Raw genomic sequence first — 18,115 nt, 5'->3', positions numbered from 1 at the left:
CCATTAAAGTTAAATCACTCCATGAAAAATAGGAACACCTGGTAGTTAGTCTCCATTGCAGCTAAATTCTAGATTTACATGATCCGCTATATTCTGCATTCCCAAAAAGCTCCTAATTTTGGTTGGTATATTAATCGAAAGTTGCCCCAAAATATTTTTTAATCTGCTTCTCTTACCCTCACAGGCCTGTTTTGTTGCTCACTCATAAATATCTTTCTGCTAGTTAATCACTTAGCTAAGTTTGGTTGTACATATATTTTATATATAATCAATGTCATAATCACTCTGGAGTAGAGTAGATTAGGACAAGATCTTTATAAATAGAAATACTTACAAATTGCAATAAATAGTTTACTGTATTTATGAAACACAGAATTCAATCCAAATACAAGGAATAATGACCTAAACCTTATTATAAGAATGAGAATGATAAGTTCTGCTTATTCCAATGAATATTCTCACCTGCATAATTTGATGGCTGCAGTCGGTCTTCTTGAATGAAAAGTATGTTTTTTCATGGCTGAGGCTGAGAATGATACAAGCCTATGAAGGTTGAACAAGAGTAGCAAGCAGCTAACCAGAGAAAAATGCTTGCACCTCTACTTTTCTTGACTCTGAAGATTAATTCTCAATGTCATCCATATGAGAGAAATTGATGCAAGCATGCTGGCCTGACCAACCAAGCACCCATTGTATGCAAAGCCTTCTTCTTTTAAATAAGAAGCTGTCCATGTTAAAGTCTACAGATTCCCATTGATGTTATCAAGCACTCGATGCTTTTTATTACTATTCCAGTTGTTTGACCATATTCTACTAAGTATCCTCTTAGACTTGGAAGGTATAGAAGAGCAAATTCCCTTTAACCTTGTACCCTTCGCTACTTCTTGTCCCTTATCACTATGCTCTTTCTCTGACTCTGCAAGCTGCAGCTTCATATTTGCTAGATCACTTCTTAACGATTCAAAATTCTCATTGCCAGAATCCAATTCATCTTTGAATGCACTTGACTGAGCAACTTCTTGAGCCAGCAAGGCTTTAATATTAGCCGGTAACTTATTCAGACGTTCACTAGACATTGCAGCCCTTACCTGGTCAAAAAAGAGTACCTGCACTACAACTCGAAGTGGCAATTGTTCATTTTGAGCAGCGTGCATGCAAGCCTCCACTGAAAGCTTCTTGCAATCCAAAAGCCGGCAAATTCTTTTTCTCTCACTTTTAGTCAAACCAGGATGTTCCTGCAATAGTTACACATGACTACAATCAGCCAACCCAAAATAGAACTATAATAATTTCCTTGCCTGCAGGACTATAAATATCTCTAGAGCCTATAGAAAGCCAATTCCTTTAAACTAGTATCCGTTATTATGCTTGAAACAAGGATTAATAGAAAAATCTGTGGAAAAGAAACACAAGTAAACAACCATGAAGATAGACATTAAAACTGAAAATAAATCAAACGGACAAGCTAAGAGCATCTCTCAAGAAATAAACATGCTGTAGTCAACACAAAAATTAAATCAATAAACATCTCAAACATTAAAACAGAGGAAGTGACTAGAGTAATATACAAGTTTATCACAGTACCTTCAGGTACGTATCAATGGCCCTGTACAAGTCATCATGAACTGGGCGTGCAAAATCAGGTATAATTTCTGCAAGAGCTTCAAACTTAGGGATAGACAGACTTGAATCTCGAGCAATTTCTCCCAAATAAGTATCAACCAGTTTTGCAACTTTTAGCTTTGAGTTGTAGGTTGCAGAAGATATTCTCTTCTCCACAAAATTAACAAATTCAGCTGACCTTGATCTACGCTTCATGTTTGTATGCTTTGACCGGACAGGGCTGGTGGGGGGACTCATGCTCTCTCTCATGAAATACTCCAATATTGTCTGCACAAGGTCCACATCATAAAGAGTCTCACTGGCATAAGACAGGGAAGGAATAAGGAGGTCATTCAATTCTGCATCCTCTAACTGCAACCCAATTCGTCTAGCCAGTTGTGTTTTTGACGAAACTGAAGCACCCAATATAGTTGCTGCCTTCAGCAATTTCAGCAAAAAGCTGCATGAAGTAGAATTCTTTTCAGGAGGTAGCAAACTAACAATAGTTTCCAAAAGGAATCGATGTTTTTCTGCAATCTCTACGTAATCAGTGGAATGACTGTGAGTATTTAACTTGGCAGACTCTCTCTGCTCTTTAGACAATCCCGGTAACCAATGAAAGGCATATACTCTTAATGCTTCTCCAAGGATTTCATGGGATATTTTTCCTGTGGATTTAATAGCTACCATTATTCTCCAATACAAATCAATTTCCAGTTCAGAAATGTCTTCAACCCACCAATCTTTAGGAACAAGGTGATAATGCTGGCTATGAATTTCATTCAATGTAGGGTTCAATATGCTTCTGAATGATTTTTGATCTTGCATCATGTATGTTTTTGTGTAAGTAAATGACCAGTCTATGTTTGCTGGATCTGTTAATGCTTTCCAAGCTACAGCATCAATGCATCGACCAATAATCTTCAGATTTTCAGACCAAGGCAAGAATGACTTTGTAGTATGCAATGTAATGATAGAATCTTTCCAGCCATTAAGGATGCTCGAATTGAGAAAGGTATCCAATTTCAATGTTAGGTTTCCTTTCTCTATTCCTTCAGTCATTTCAAGATACTCTGCAGCACAACGTGCGGACACGATGTTTAGGGCACTTACAGTGACTATGATCCCATAGCAAAACTTGGCACAAAACTCAAATGCCTTTGCACCTCCTGGAATATCATTAAGGGACACCTTGTCATTCTTTGATTCATGAGCTTCAGCAGCTAGTTTCTGTAGTCGACCAGACTTTGAAAGCAGTGGAAACTGCAAAATAGAGTTTTGAGTCTTTCAAACCAAATCGATTTTTTCTATAACATATTCATCAACATTGCAAGTATTAACCATACCATGCACACCATAGCCACAAGTTCACAGAAGTAAACATAAAAATTTATTCTTAAACTGCTGGGAATAAGGCATTTCAGGATTCAAAAATAACAAAACGTAAAGCCTAAAGGAAAAGAAGAGCAAGGGATGAAACTTCCAAACAGTGTAAGGAAAGATGGAGGAGCAAACTGTTGCAAACTTCTAAGGCGTTATGCAGGGCAGAATAAATAATTGTTCTGAACCTGCATCTGCGAAATAAATGTGGAGTGTGCAGAAAGATTTTGTGGTTAAAAAGTAGGTAAGACCACTTGGATCACAAATTCTTGAGACCTAAAGTGTTTCTTTGAAAAACAGGAATATACAAAATTGCAGCAGAAGACTGCAGTCTAACTAAGAAATTGAAATAGATCGCTACTTTAACATGATACTACTGATCTTATCTCCAACTTGACAATTGAATCTAACTCGGGCAGTTGAGAGGAAGAGTGCTATCCTCACCACACAAGATCAATTCCCATAAGTGACATGTTGAGCTCTTTATGAGTATATTATTCAATCGGCCTTGAAACCTGAAGAGTACGGTTTACCATGAGTACCATCCTCAAAATGAGGGGAAGTGCCTGGTGGGTTTCCCTGGGATATGTATTTCCGGATGATAACCAAAAAAATAAATATATTTCTTATCTCCAATAAGCAAGGAAAACCCCCAAACTAGAACTTTGTTGTGAGTGGTGACCTATCTATGCCATAGTACCAGAGCAGTACATAAAGTAGTGAGGTACATTGTTTAATCTGATAAAAGATTGCACACATAATGTTTCTTCTATAAAGGCCATAGAAAATCATAGAGAGCAGAAAGACAATTCAAAATCAAAATTAAGCAACTCAATCACACTACATAACTAGAAAAGATCAAATTCCACCAAATCATGGTCAAATCCATCATAAAATGATCAATTCCATGCCAAGCACTTCTTGATTGTGTTCATCTAAGGTCAGCTGCAACTGCTGACAGATGAAATAAAGAGTTGACGTAATGTCCCCAGATTTTGGATTACCTTGTGATGTGGTTAGGAGGGATTTCCAAAGCTTGTGTCAGCCCAGTCACTGGAGAAGGATTACTCTATTGGTGGGCTCTGAGGGTTTTAGAGGAGTTTCATGGGTCCAACTAGGATTGCTTACCATATTTCATCATCAGGATCAGTTCCACACAGTGACTCTTGGTTCCGTTGCATTCTGATAATTTCCGTAAAACGGAGTTATTAACGGGCATGTTTTAATTAATTACACTTAAGGTGTTGTTTCGAGTTGATTACTTGGAGAAACACCTTAGTGTAATATCTCATTGGAATCGGGGCAAAAAGATCTACAAAGCAGGTGATGAAAAGGGGTTTTGGGGATTTTGGGTGGCCAGTGTTACCATGGAGGGGAATTAAGCATTTTCCGACGTTAAAAGTGGCTTTAATTAGTTAATAAAAGTCACTTTATTAAATAAGAAGGGAAAAGTGTTTTATTATTTAATTGGAGGGAAAAGGTAAAAAAAGTCAGGTGAGTTATAAAAAAGGGAAATGAGGGGGTCTCTCTGTTAGAAAATCAAAAAAGGCAAAAAGATTTTCTTAGATAGATAATTACTTGTGATTCTTTTATCTTTATGTTCTTCCTTTATCTTTTAGTTCATCAAGCAATTACCAAAACAATAGCACAAAGACACCAGATGTAGGCGGACAACGAGGGCAAAACCATTATCTAGGGGAAAACCCAGTCAACAATTCTTCCTTCAATAGTTTCACGAGATAATCCAAGACTCTTGACCTAGACAAAGACTTCCTCCACACCATGTCTGCCCTCTCTTCCTTCTTGCAAATGATAACCCTTCAATGGCAACTTCGACCTAGCAGTAACTTGCAGTAGCAGCTTCGACCCAGCAAGTGGCAGAAACAGCTTCGACTAGACAAGAAAACTTCGATCTTCCTAGATACTCCACTTGAGTGAGAGATAGATGGCCCAAAACTTCGATTTTGATGTCTTCTTCCTTCCTTCCAAATTTTGCACCCTTTTCCAGCCCTTTTCCAGCTCTTTTCCAACTTCGCACTTTTTAGCTGCCTTGGCTTGAAAGTCGAACTTGTGTGAGAGTGAGTGAATGCTCCAAATGAAGTTGAACTGCTCCAATATATAGGCTTCTGGTGAGGTCGAATTACCCAATTTGAGGCCGACTTGGTGTGGAGGGGACAAAAGCATATTTAACTCAATATTAATTCTTTTTACATGATTCAAAAGCCCAATAAGGGTCTCTTTAAATGGACAATGACTCTAATGACTTAGAATAAATCCTAGAAGTCCTCAATGGGGACTTTGACCTAAAACATGATGACCCAAGCATGAAACCCATGTTTTAATAAGTCATAATAATAATAATAATATCTTCTTCATTATTTTGATAAATACATTTCATTGTGACTCAAATACATTTATGAAGACCGAACCTAGTTACATATTTCAACACTCCCTCTTAACTAGGGAGGTATTCATAATAACAAGTACAAGGAAGATCTCAAAACACATGAACCATGAAGAATTTAGGCACCGCAATGCCATGGACTAGATTCCTGACCAGGGCAATCTATCCAAGGTCCTTCAATAGTTTAGGCACTCATGATGCCATGGACTAGATTCCTCACCAGAGAAATCTATCCAAGTGGGACTAAGATGGACTAAAGCTTTCAGCTAGTCTAAGTACCATCAGGCTTACTTGCTACCTATCAACCCAGGGGTCCAGTACGTATCTGAGGTCAGAGCTCTATGACCAATGCCACCCTCCCTACTTCGAGATCCAGGCATCAACACAAAGTGTCGAGCAGATGTCTTCCCAGGCAATGTGTCTTACACACAAAGCCTCAACACTCCCGATTATTCCAATCGATAGAAAATCCTCCCCGATCAGACAGATTGGTAACAAATCTCTCTCATGTAACCAGCATGCTATCAATCATCTGAGAGATTTACCTGTACAAACACAACCCCAGTCAGTAACAGACTTTCAAATGTACATAAGTAAACACAAACCTCTGGGGTCTTACATACAACTTGATGTTTCTTCTCAATTCATCACAATAGAAATTTCAAATGAATCTTGACAGAAGATTCATCAATCATACACTTTCCTTTTCTACTTCACATATAGCAACACATTCTACAAAGAGATCCTGCTTTCTTTATTTCAGCAGCCCCTCAAAATGCATTCTCCAATTTTCTTCTTTTAAGGTGCCCATCATGACTATAATATGCTCTCCCTCTTAACTAGGGATATTCCTTCCATCCAAGCTCCCTCTTAACTTAGGGAGCTCAACTTCTTTTCTATGACATCAAAGAATCTTTCATGGCTTCCATCCTTCTTATCAGAGTTATCATGACCATCATCTTTCATATAACTTTCTTCATCATGCTTATCATATCAACTTTACTTATGAACATTTTCACCAATTTGAAGATTATGTGCCTACACAACTTAGATAGTGAGTACAACCAAATTTATAGAAGCATGAAGTTAACCATATCAGAATCATATAATAATGGAAGCATTCAACTTTAGACATCAAATACCTAAACTTAGTTAGGTTTACAAACAAGAAACACATACATTTATAATTCAACTATATGCCAGGGTTTTGTCATAAACCCTAGATTTCATCATCAAGACTTCGAGTACCTTAATCAACATAACAACCTTAATTATATCGAAGGCTTCAATATTTCTTCCAGAGGTATGACATACCCTACTACAAAATATTGCAAACCCTAGAAGCAATTCAAACAAATATAGTTCTATAATGCATCTAACAACTTTAAAACTCATATGTTAGACTTCCACTAGGATTTAGTGCAAGATCCTAGATTTCATACACAAGCCATTAAGCTCCAACAATCAAAACCAATCATAGCTCAATTTCATATTTCAACAATCTTTCATAAATCTCTAATTATCACACTTGTTATCACATGTTAGAGAATTGAACTTCTACTAAGGTTTAGTTACAAACCCATAGAATTCACAAATACTATCATCCTAGAGAATCAAACTTCGACTAGGGTTTAGTTCCAAACCCTAGGACTTATGACCATCAACAATTAGGCCAACACATATCTAGGATTCCATCATTATGCACAAGTATATCATAACATGTGTTAGTCAAACCCAATGACACAAATATCAATATATTAAAGTTGACATATAACAAACTTGATCAGACTAGGGTCTTGATCGGACAAACACACATACCTATGATTTCATTTCTAGGACATTATAAGGGTCTTGCTTATACTTTCTACCAAACCCTAATGAACTAGGGTTTCAACACAATACATAGAAAATCCTAATTTATCAATACTTCAAAGGTTTGGGATTTCAGGCATCACCATTCAACCCTAACAAGTTAGGGTTTTCATAACCATACTAAAACTCAATAATGACATCAAACATCAAGAATAGCATTTTCTTAGACTTCACTAATAACCCTAAGTAGGCTATGGTTTCACACATTATCATCAACATGCCCTTAAGTTAGGGTTTTTACAAAGAACCTTTCTAGGGTTCCACAAGAATAATCAAAGATATGAGGAGGGTAGATTTATCTAATGATGAATCACCTAATCAAGAATTTTTATGATTCAAGAGAGCTAGACACAATAATGTTAGTATAGTTTATCAAGAATGAATATCATGAAGAGAGCAAAAACTTATAGTTTAAGGCATACCTTTGTTTCTTAACAAACCTTGTAATTCCAATGCTTTGTCTTGTGAAGCCTTCTTCCATGTTCCTTGAGTATTCAGCAAGTTTTTCCTAAACAAGGAAAACATGAATAGAAATGTGATTAGTATTTAATGCAAGCAAAACTAGATAAGTAAGAAAAACTAAAAATGAAAAGATAATAAGATACTTATCTTTGGAAGTTGGTGAAGGCTCCCTCCAAGCTTGAGGGATACCTATAACCTTATAAAAACAAATCAAAAATGTTTTTCCAAAATACATTAAACCTACAAATACTAAAAATCAAAAAAAATGAAATATCTAAAGCTTAGAGCAAAGGACTTAGTATTGTAAGTCCCTTATGTCCACTTCTTCGGCTTTATTCTTCTTTGGAGATCCTTCGTCGGCCACATTAGCTTGGTCCTTGTTCCTTTTCTTGTTCTTCGAATTGTCAGAACAAACACTTCTATAGTGACCCATTTTATGACATTGGTAGCATTCTATTTTGGACATATCTACCTTCCTTCTTGGCCATTTTGACTTCTTGAAGTTTCCTTTCTTGTGACAAGCGGAGTATGCATTTCAAATTCAAACCTTTTCTTCTTCATTGTTGGATGCTAATGAGATTCTCATCTCTTCTTGGCTGCAAGCATTCCATAATTGTTCGAATGTAGGAGTTTCTTTCCAGCTGTTGAGTCCTGAAGAAAAAGCACTCCAAGTAGGTGGGAGTCCCAATAAAGCAGTAATTACTAGTTCTTTTTCCGATACAATCTTATCTATGGCTTTATTACCCACCACTTCATGGGTGATATCCCAAGGAGAAATATTTCTCCATGATGAGCCTCAGCCAGCAATGCCTTGCAGCCTCCTACTAGCTCATTGTGCCATTTCTCTACCACCTGAGCAGCCATGTGGTCCCTCGCCCACCTGTATTGATCGTGTGTTTGAAGGTAGGCCTCCCGAAGCTAAAGGTATGTCTTGTCATTTGGTAATTGAGTATTGGGTTTACTTATCATGGATACTTCTGGGTATGGATTGATGGGGGGATTTGGTGGAAAGAGTGGGCTTAGTTTGTGCTCTTGTCCCCTTGATCTCTTTTGGTATGTTACCCTTGGATCTTAGTCCCGTGGGATCTCCTTTATTGACCATTTGGTTGTAAGGTAGTACTACTTGGGAAACCCCGACTTTGGGTGCATGATCCCGCTCCTTCACCCGCATATATTACTCCCTTTCCACTCACTATACCCCATTCATCATTTTTCCCACCTGGGTCAACATTTCCATTCTAGGTCCACATAGGGCTAGGGAGATTTTACGTTTCATGTGTTGGGCAAATTTCATCATTTGAATTTTGTAGTGTTTTTCTCATTGTTGTCATATTATTGATAAGGTCTGAATTTTCTGAATTATTATCGCTAATATAAATTGTCATAAATCTGAAATTGGCTTATCTTATCTTGCTCTCAGAGATTGTTTAACTTTGCACTCAAAATCTGAGTTTAATCTTGTTGATAAATAAATTTGAATTAAGCTTCTAAATTTTGGCATCATATCTTCTGTTAATAATCATTGGTGGATAAAGTTCATTACCTGAAATTTACACTTGTATCTCTTAGAACTTATCTTGTTTAAGATTGCATTACAATATTGTTAAGTACTCTTGCATTAAAATAAATCAGTAATCACACAAAGTACTTAAATAACTTAAACAATCTTAACTCAAGATAGTCTCACCCATAATCTCTTGCATAAGCATACTAGATTTAGATTGCATTAATAATTTACCTCCTAGCATAAGCTAGGTTGATAGAGATATAGGGCAACCCTTCTCACTTAGCTTGAGGGGCCTCGGCAACTCTTCGGTGGTTAACACAGTGACCTTGCAGTCATTAGAGCCACAGTTTATGCAGTGCCGGAGGCATTGGGTGATAGGGGCACAACAGAAGGTATCGTTAGTCAAGCCCTAGACTGCTTCCTGTTGGCCTCCTTCCCACAACCTACCTTGGAGCCCAACTTCAAAATAGTTAAAGGAATGTTACATCTAGATTAGGCATTTAACTAAAAATAACCAAGATCTCTACATCACACATAGGTCATAGGTTTGCATATCATTCAGGTTAGTCAATCATCTTAAGCAGCGGGTGTCCATCCGATCATTTGGTTCCATTTTACTATAAGCAAGAATTTGTGACTCCATTAAGGCACTGGTCTCATATTTTAAAATTTAATCTAATCAATAATCTTGCTTGAATTTAACCAATTGGCTAGGCCACTCATCTGTCTCTCCCAAACAAGTTGATTTCCAACTTGTTTTCCTTCATCTCATTCCATAGGGACAACCCCCCATAGCCTATTGTTGGGAGACAGCTAGAACGGAGTTGGCGGGCGCCGGGGACCAGAATGACAACCCTATCCCCCATAGCCTATTGTTGGGAGACAGCTAGAATGGAGTTGGTGAGGATCAGAGTGACAACCCTGTCCTGAGCGTTGTCATAGTGCCTGTACAATCCAGGTGACAACAGGTGTGAAAAGCCTATAGTTAATTTTGTAGAATTTTCCAGGCAGTATTTGGGCCAGAATCGTACATTCTTATAGTAGGGCATATTTTTGGTTCACTGGGCAGTTTGCAACTTTGCATCATATTGTGGGTTTGATTTTTCCTTGGAGTTAGGCCAAACATTTTCTAGGTATTTTCGGGTTATAGAAGAGGAGTATGTGGCTGCAATTTCAGATCGATCTGGGCATTATTGAGGTCAGAATTTCAGTTTCCTTCCAGTAGCAATTAGCAAAATTTCTGGGTAGTGTGCAGATTTTGTGGAAGCCATTTCCAGCAGTTGGATTAGTGAGATCTCACCTGGAATTTGCCTAGCTCACACAACAGGCTCAGGTTCTATCATTTCTTGCCATTTATGTACTCAGAATTTTGTATTAATAAAATGGCTCAGTTGTTCGGCTTAGTTTCTTGTGTATTTTGATGTGCAAATTTGGAATTTGTTAAGCCAAGAGACTCATTCTACAGCCCAGTGTGATGTGTAACGCTGTCCGTCCGTCGTCGAAGTTGAAATTTCGCTCATGTCGGCCAAAATAAAAAATCTAAAAATCTAAAAATTAAAAAATTAAATAACTATACAAAACATTTAAATAATGTCGGCTCATAAAAAAAAATTGCATATGAAGAAATTGGATCCCTCTTGGCTCATGTTAGATCCATATTTAAAATGGATCTTTGCTGGTTTATTGTTGTTGTTTCCTTGTACGACTTTGTTATTTGCTGTAAATTTCATATTTGGAACATTTCACGTTTTCTAGCCAAATTGGACTGTGCCTAGAGGACAAATTGTACAGCCATTTGTGGGTTGAGTTCCTGGATGGGAGAAGTCGATTTTGTCACTTTTGAAGCCCTGTTTCTATTGGACTACGAGGAGTCATTTCTGAGCGTATAGGCTGAGATTATCAGTGGGTTTATCTCTGCATTATGGCCAGCTATTGTTGTTGGTTCAGTGGGCATATTTGTGGCTGAAACCTCTATGGAAAGAAGGCCAAACACTCAGCTACATGGACTGATATTTCATGAATTTACGATGAAATTTTATTGCTATATAATACCAGAGGATGAGGACTTCCATAGGGACAATTTCTTGAGACAATACTCTGCACTTGTGGGTGCTATATGCGTACCAGGGAGACTGAAAAGTGAAGAATATAATGCTGAAGTGAAAACCCAGTGTATTCCTGAAGTGAAAGTGCTGAAGCGAGAGAACTGTGCATATATTTACATTGTGGCTGCTATAAATCAGGTTCCCTTGTTATATTCATATTGTAAACTCAGCTGTCAATTAATGCAATGACTGTGTATTTCCAGAATTCACTTTTATGGTGATATTGAGTTTATTTCAGCGTTGATAAAATGTTATGGTTATTAAGTGTATTTCAATGATTGGGTTCCTAGCTGATATTTATTCCAGCCTTGCACTGTTGTTTAGAAGTGTTTGGAAGCTTTGGTTTGAGACTGTGTGTAGTCAACAAAGTAAAAATGCACCTACAGCCATGTGTCGTCAATCTGTTTGACAAAATGTGTCACTCAAAACTCAGAGGTTTTAAGGGGAAAATTTGAGATATCTTGGGAGGGTATCTTATAGCTGATGTCAACAATCTCATAAACATGTTATCACAGATAACTAGGTTAACTGAGATGAACAATCACCGCAATTGATAATGATTTATGAACAACTACCAAGTACATTTTTATGTGAACAGCTACAAATAAATAGGGTAACCGTATAGTGCACAGTCATAGCATCATGCCACTTAGTTACTGCCGAATTTCTTATTTGCTGCTGCCCTAATGCTTGAAGAGTTCAGTAGCAGAAAAGGCCTAATGTAAATTATTTACAACCAAACGCTCTCTCTTAGTAGTTGGAAAATGTAATTGGCTATATATTCTGGGTTCTAGAAAACAGGTTTTGAACAGAATTGTCATTCAGGTTAAGCTTGGTGCACATCTTTCGTGCCTCAGACATTATTTTCGGACTGAACTATCTGCTACATGTTGAAGTTTCTAAGTTTACTTAGTTTAGAAACCCTTCATGCACTTTTTCTGATTTATTCCTACCTACTTGTTATTTTTCTTTAACAAGTTATTTACAAAGTAAATATTGAAAATAAACATCCGTGCATGCCCAACATATTACAGATCAGCACCTAAAAGAAACAAGAACAAACACACCACATGACACCATTATTTTTGGACCAATGTCCCCGGAAAAACCCAATGCGGGAAAACCGGTGCAGCTATCTGAGGGTTTTCTTATTAAGCAATATCAGAGTACAATCTGGGTGTCAAAACTGGCCTACCCAACAAAGAATTTCCTTAGCAGCTATACCTCACAGTTTGAGAGAAATCTCCTAGCTGAAACCCCGGAAAATCCTTCTGGCAGCTCCTCAACACAAAACTGCTCTACAACCCCAGCGTCTGCCCAATCTGGACTGCGTCAGCCCCTTTCTATCTCATGCTGGCCCTACGTCAGCCTTTCTAGGCCTGTGTCAGCCCCAGGAGGCCCTGCGTCAGCTTTGGGAGCCTCTGTGTCAGCTACGCAGGCCCCTCTGGTGCTCTGCGCAGCACTTGGCTGCCTCTACATGGCCCTATGTTAGCCCTTGCTGGCTCTGCGTCACCCTCATTGGCTGCTGCGCTTCTCTCCCGACACAATCTCTGCCTTCTCTGTTTCTCTGTACTCAATGCCCCTCAACTGCTCTCCCGATCACTAATTCTATCTCTCTTAGCAAACCCCGCTCTAGAGAATAGAATGATTGATCACTCTGGTGTACTCTCCAAGTGACCCTCAAGCCTCCTCTTATACTTTTTCTGTTGACATCTCAACGGCCGAGATTAAGTCCCTAATCAACGGCTAAGATTAGATCTAGCTTGATCTATTTAGAATCTGCCCAAACCCTTTCTAGGTATTGGAGATCTCATGTGCCCTAAGTTCTCCACCAAATTTCGTGGCTAGAGCACATCCGATGCTACCCCAAACCAACACTCCCTCTTAGCGAGGACTGTGCTCTAGCAATACTCCTCACTAAGTATTACTTTGATCATCCAGCATCGGTACCTGTGCTGATGCTAGGCCTTCCTGCCCAACATCTTCTGCATTGCTGCCTCCTATACTGCTGCCCATGGTTCTGCCACTGCCACTGCTGCATCTGTACGACAGCTCCCTCTACATCCGTGCTACTGTTGGTCCTTTCTCCCAGCACTGCATCCACACTGCACCTCCTCTCATCAAGCTGCATCTGTACGACAGCTCCCTCTACATCCGTGCTACTGTTGGTCCTTTCTCCCAGCACTGCATCCACACTGCACCTCCTCTCATCAAGCTGCATCGTGCTACCCACTGCTGCACTGCAACTCGATTACTGAGAAGTAAGTAACTGATCTCCCTATTGGGCTAGAAACACCCACTGATGCTGAAGCTCCCTCTGCCGTTGACAAGTGCTCCCTCTTTGACCTCTGCGCTGCTACAACAAATCTCCTACATCTCGCACCGTTGCACACCTCTTTGTTCCGTCCTGCACTGGTGCAACACTCCTGTGCCTCTCGCACTACTGCAGCCTGCTAGCTCTGCATTGTCTCAGGACTCCTGCACTGTAGCTCCATTTGCATCCGTCTCTACCCACCTAGCCAGTCCTGCTACTCCTTGTCGGGGCTCTCGTAGCAAGGTCTAATCCAAGAGGCTGGGTACCTCAAGGATCCTGCCCCTCATCACCTGTAGTCCTCCTGACTACAGCTCGATGTCTCCCCACTTCTACTCCAGTGGTGCGTGTGCACTCATGGCACAATCATCGTCTGTCAAAACTTCCTTCTCTGCCCATGTTGGCGCTACCTTAGTCTCGGAAAACTCTCCCTTACTCTTCTTCCTTGGGCACTGGGTCGCATAATGACCCATCTCCCCACAATGGAAGCACTTGATCTTGGAGAGATCTTTCTTCTTCCGCTTCTCCTACTTTCCCTCAGATGCTAGGGCCACATCCTCCTGCTCCTGCATCCCTTTGCTGCTGCTACCTGTCTTTGACTGTCGTCTGATCTCTTCCTGGCGAAGAGCTACCAACATCTCGTCCCAAGGTAAGAGAGTTCCTCTGCCCAGGATACTCTGGACAAACACTTCCTTATCTTCTGAGACAGCACTTAGGGTTGTCCTCACCATAAGCTCCTGATCCGGTGTCGCTCCTATAGCAGTCAACTGGTCTCGGATCTCATTCAATCCTCCGAGGAAGGTGTCAATCGATTGACCCTTCTTCATCTAATGCAATCTCATCTGGTTCTCGAGCAGCATTCTTCTCTGCACAGAAGTATGCTGGTACAGGTTCTTAAGAGCCTCCCACATCTCAACTGCGGTTTCCTTCTCGGCTATATGTGGTACCACATGATCCTTGACCTCATCAAGGATAATGCACTTGGCCCTCGCCATCGCCTCTTCGTACTTGTCGTTATCATTGAGGTCGACTGGGATAGCTATAACCTTCAAGGTGAAGTTCTTGACACGATTCCTGTCAAGCACTGATAAGATTCTGGCCTTCCAGACTGTGAAGTTCGATGCTCTGTCCAGTCTATCCTGGTCTCTTACCCCGTGTAGTTCCATGACGCTCCTCTACTTCCCTCCTGGAAGTTCTCTATACGACTCCTCTAAGTCTCTACTTCCCGTCTCGAAGTTCTCTTCTGGACTACCTCTGAGTCCTGATTTCCCTCCTGAAAATCCTTCTACCGCTTATCGAGATGCCCTCTATCTAATCGTCTTGTGCAACTGCACTGCTGATCCAGGTTCCTCGGCTAGAAACCCTCAGTAACAACTCCTCTAGCCTTGCTCTATCAGGTATTGTTCTGACTACAGTACCTCACCAACTCCACTTTGCAATATTTCTGCAGCCTTCTAGACTCCAGCAGCTACCTCTCTGTGAACTGCATCAGCCCCTCTCTGCCCCACGCTGGCTTTGCGTCACCCAAGATGGGTTTGCGTCAGCCCTGGGATGCCCTACATCAGACCTCTGGCCCTCTTTGTCAGCAACGCTGACCTTTCTGGGGCTTTGCGCAACTCCGATTTTGTCTACGTGGCCCTGGTTGGCTCTGCGTCACACTCCTCGGCTTCTGCGTTGCTAGAAACAGCTTCTGTCACCTCGGGACAGCGGTTTTTTGCTGCTATTGCTCCGCTCGGCTGATGTCATTTAGTCCTCCTGTGATCTACAATCACGCTCTGATACCATGTTGAAGTGTCTAAGTTTACTTAGTTTAGAAACCCTTCCTGCACTTTTTCTGATTTATTCCTACCTACTTGTTATTTTTCTTTAACAAGTTATTTACAAAGTAAATATTGAAAATAAACACCAGTGCATGCTCAACATATTACAGATCAGCAACTAAAAGAAACAAGAACAAACACACCACATGACACCATTATTTTTGGACCAACGTCCCTGGAAAAACCCAATGCGGGAAAATCGGTGCAGTTATCTGAGGGTTTTCTTATTAAGCAATATCAAAGTACAATCTAGGTGCCAAAACTGGCCTACCCAACAGAGAATTTCCTTAGCAGCAATACCTCACAGTTTGAGAGAAATCCCCTGGCTGAAACCTTGGAAAATCTTTCTGGCAGCTCCTCAGCACAAAACTGCTCTGCAACCCCAACGTCTACCCAATCTGAACTGCGTCAGCGCCTCTCTATCTCACGTTAGCCCTGCGTCAGCCTTTCTAGGCCTGCGTCAGCCCCAGGAGGCCTTTGGTGCTCTGTGCAACACTTGGCTGCCTTTGCGTGGCCCTACGTGAGCCCTTGCTGGCTCTGTGTCACCCTCTTTGGCTGTTGCGCTACTCTCCCAGCACAATCTCTGCCTTCTCTGTTTCTCTATAGTCAATGCCCCTCAGCTACTCTCCTGATCACTGATTCTATCTCTCTTAGCAAACCCTGCTCTAGAGAATAGAATGATTGATTACTCTGGTGTACTCTCCAAGTGACCCTCAAGCCTCCTCTTATATTTTTTCTGTTGACATCTCAACGGCTGAGATTAAGTCCCTAATCAATGGCTAAGATTAGATCTGGCTTGATCCATGTCTTTTCGACCACTCTAACACAAATTCATATTAATACACATTAATATTTTATTTTCCCTAATTTTAGACTTAGGGACTCCATTAAAATATTAATTATTTTAATATCTCCTGATTTGTTAAGAATCTGCACAAACCCTTTCTGGGTATTGGAGATTTCATGTGCTCTAACCTCTCCACCAAATTTCGTGGCTAGAGCACATCCGATGCTACCCCAAATCAACACTACATAAGTCATTATTTCTAGATGACATAGCTTCCAGGAAAGAGCGCTACCCACCCCTTGCACTTTTCCCCTTAGTGGAGATTGCTCTACTTCTACAGACCTTCCCCTTGGACAATGGCATTGATGGCTCTTTGAGACTTCTTTGCTCCTCCAATTCATCAGCATTTCTATCAATTGGCCCCCCACTTTCAAGTATTCTCCCCGTGAACCTAGTGTTGAAAAATGAAACTAGGTTTGGTTTTCATAATTATCATTGTACTTGTATCATTATGTATTTTATGTAAAAAGTAAAAAGAAGAAAAAAAAAATTGTATTATCAGTTAATCATGTTCTTCATGCTTCTAGGATTTATTGAGTCAAAGAGTCAAAGTCCTACTTGGACTTCTCGTAAAGAAAAAGGAAAAAGAATTTTTAAAAATGTAGTTTGGGTCAATTCACCTCAAGAAGCCAAGTCGGCCCTCCTGGATGAAAAGTCGACTCACTCAAAACATGTTTTTTCGCATATAAGAACAACTATATATTGGCAGACATCCTCCACCGAAAAAGGCAAGCAATTCGGTGTTTTCTATGGTGGGTTCTCAGGTAAAAGAAATGTGAATTTCAGAAGCTACATCCTTGCGAAGAAGTGTGAGTTCCTGAGGCTATGCTTCTGCAAAGAATTGAGTTTCCTGATTATATGTCTGAGATAATGTGAGCTTTCTGTGATGATCTGAGATAATGTGAATTTTCTGTGGAAGAATATCTTAGATAAGTGTGAGTTATTTGTGGTAGATGATCTGAAAGAAGAGCAAGTTCCCTGTGGTATATGAGCTGAGGTTGATGCAAGTTACTGTGACTGAGATCGATACTACTTCCTGTGACTAAGATGATGAATTTGGAGGGCTTGACTCAGCAGCTTAGAGGTTGGATTCTTGTGTTAGTCTTGGGTCTTGGATTTCTCACTTTGATCTAATTCTATAATAAGAGAAGTTGGTTGGGTTTTCCCCTTGTAGGTTTTGCCCTGACTTGGAGCCTATATCCTTGTGTTCTTTGTCTCTTGTGATCTTCATGTTTTGTACTTTTGGTAATTGTTTGATGAAAGCAGAGAACATATAAATTTAATAAAGAAGCCAACAAATTCACAAGTAATTATCATGACAGAAAAATCAACCCTAATTCATAAGAATATTGATTTCTCAACACCTAGCTACCTTTTGTGCTCCAAATGTTGGAAAAGTAACTAGGTTCCGCCTTCATATTTATCTTTGTACTTGTATCAATTTGTATTTTATGTAAAAGAAGAAAAATAATTTTATTTAAGCATGGGTTTCATGCTCAAGTCTAGGTCAAGCATGTTCTTCAGGCTCCTAGGGTTCAATGAGTCAAAAAGAGTCTTTGCCATATGTATAAGACCCATTTGGGCAATTTGTAGCAAGAAAGATAAATTATTTTGTAGTCTAGAAAGACAAAATGAGCAGTTTTAGATATCAAGCTCCTTAGGCTAGGAGCCATCATCTTGCTGTCATTTATTGGAGGATTGAGGCTGCTTTGAGGTCTGAGATTAATTTACAGAGATCTGATATACTTGCAATGTTCTGATCTTCACATTGCAGGGGTATCTTCCCATTGTATTTGGTATGAAAG

The 18,115-nt window shown here is 39.9% G+C and overlaps 1 protein-coding gene across 2 annotated transcripts in view; it reads right to left on the bottom strand.

Moving 5' to 3' along the window:
- Positions 1-337: 337 nt before the first annotated feature.
- Positions 338-18,115, bottom strand: part of LOC149204361 (BTB/POZ domain-containing protein At1g67900-like) — a 135,600-nt gene continuing 117,822 nt past the window's right edge. For both annotated transcript variants that reach the window (XM_089394697.1, XM_089394698.1), the window contains exons 3-4: positions 1,585-2,865; positions 338-1,235 (exon numbers count right to left, since the gene is read on the bottom strand). In XM_089394697.1, the coding sequence (XP_089250823.1) occupies positions 741-1,235; positions 1,585-2,865 (1,776 nt within the window). In that variant the 3' untranslated portion in view covers positions 338-740. The remainder of the gene's footprint in view (positions 1,236-1,584; positions 2,866-18,115) is intronic.

The sequence above is a fragment of the Pinus tabuliformis genome, chromosome 1_2 (assembly GCF_031772625.1).
Source record: "Pinus tabuliformis cultivar Carrire ecotype Pingquan chromosome 1_2, CPIR1, whole genome shotgun sequence".
In the NCBI taxonomy this organism is placed as follows: domain Eukaryota; kingdom Viridiplantae; phylum Streptophyta; class Pinopsida; order Pinales; family Pinaceae; genus Pinus; species Pinus tabuliformis.
This window is presented reverse-complemented; position numbering and strand designations above follow the sequence as displayed.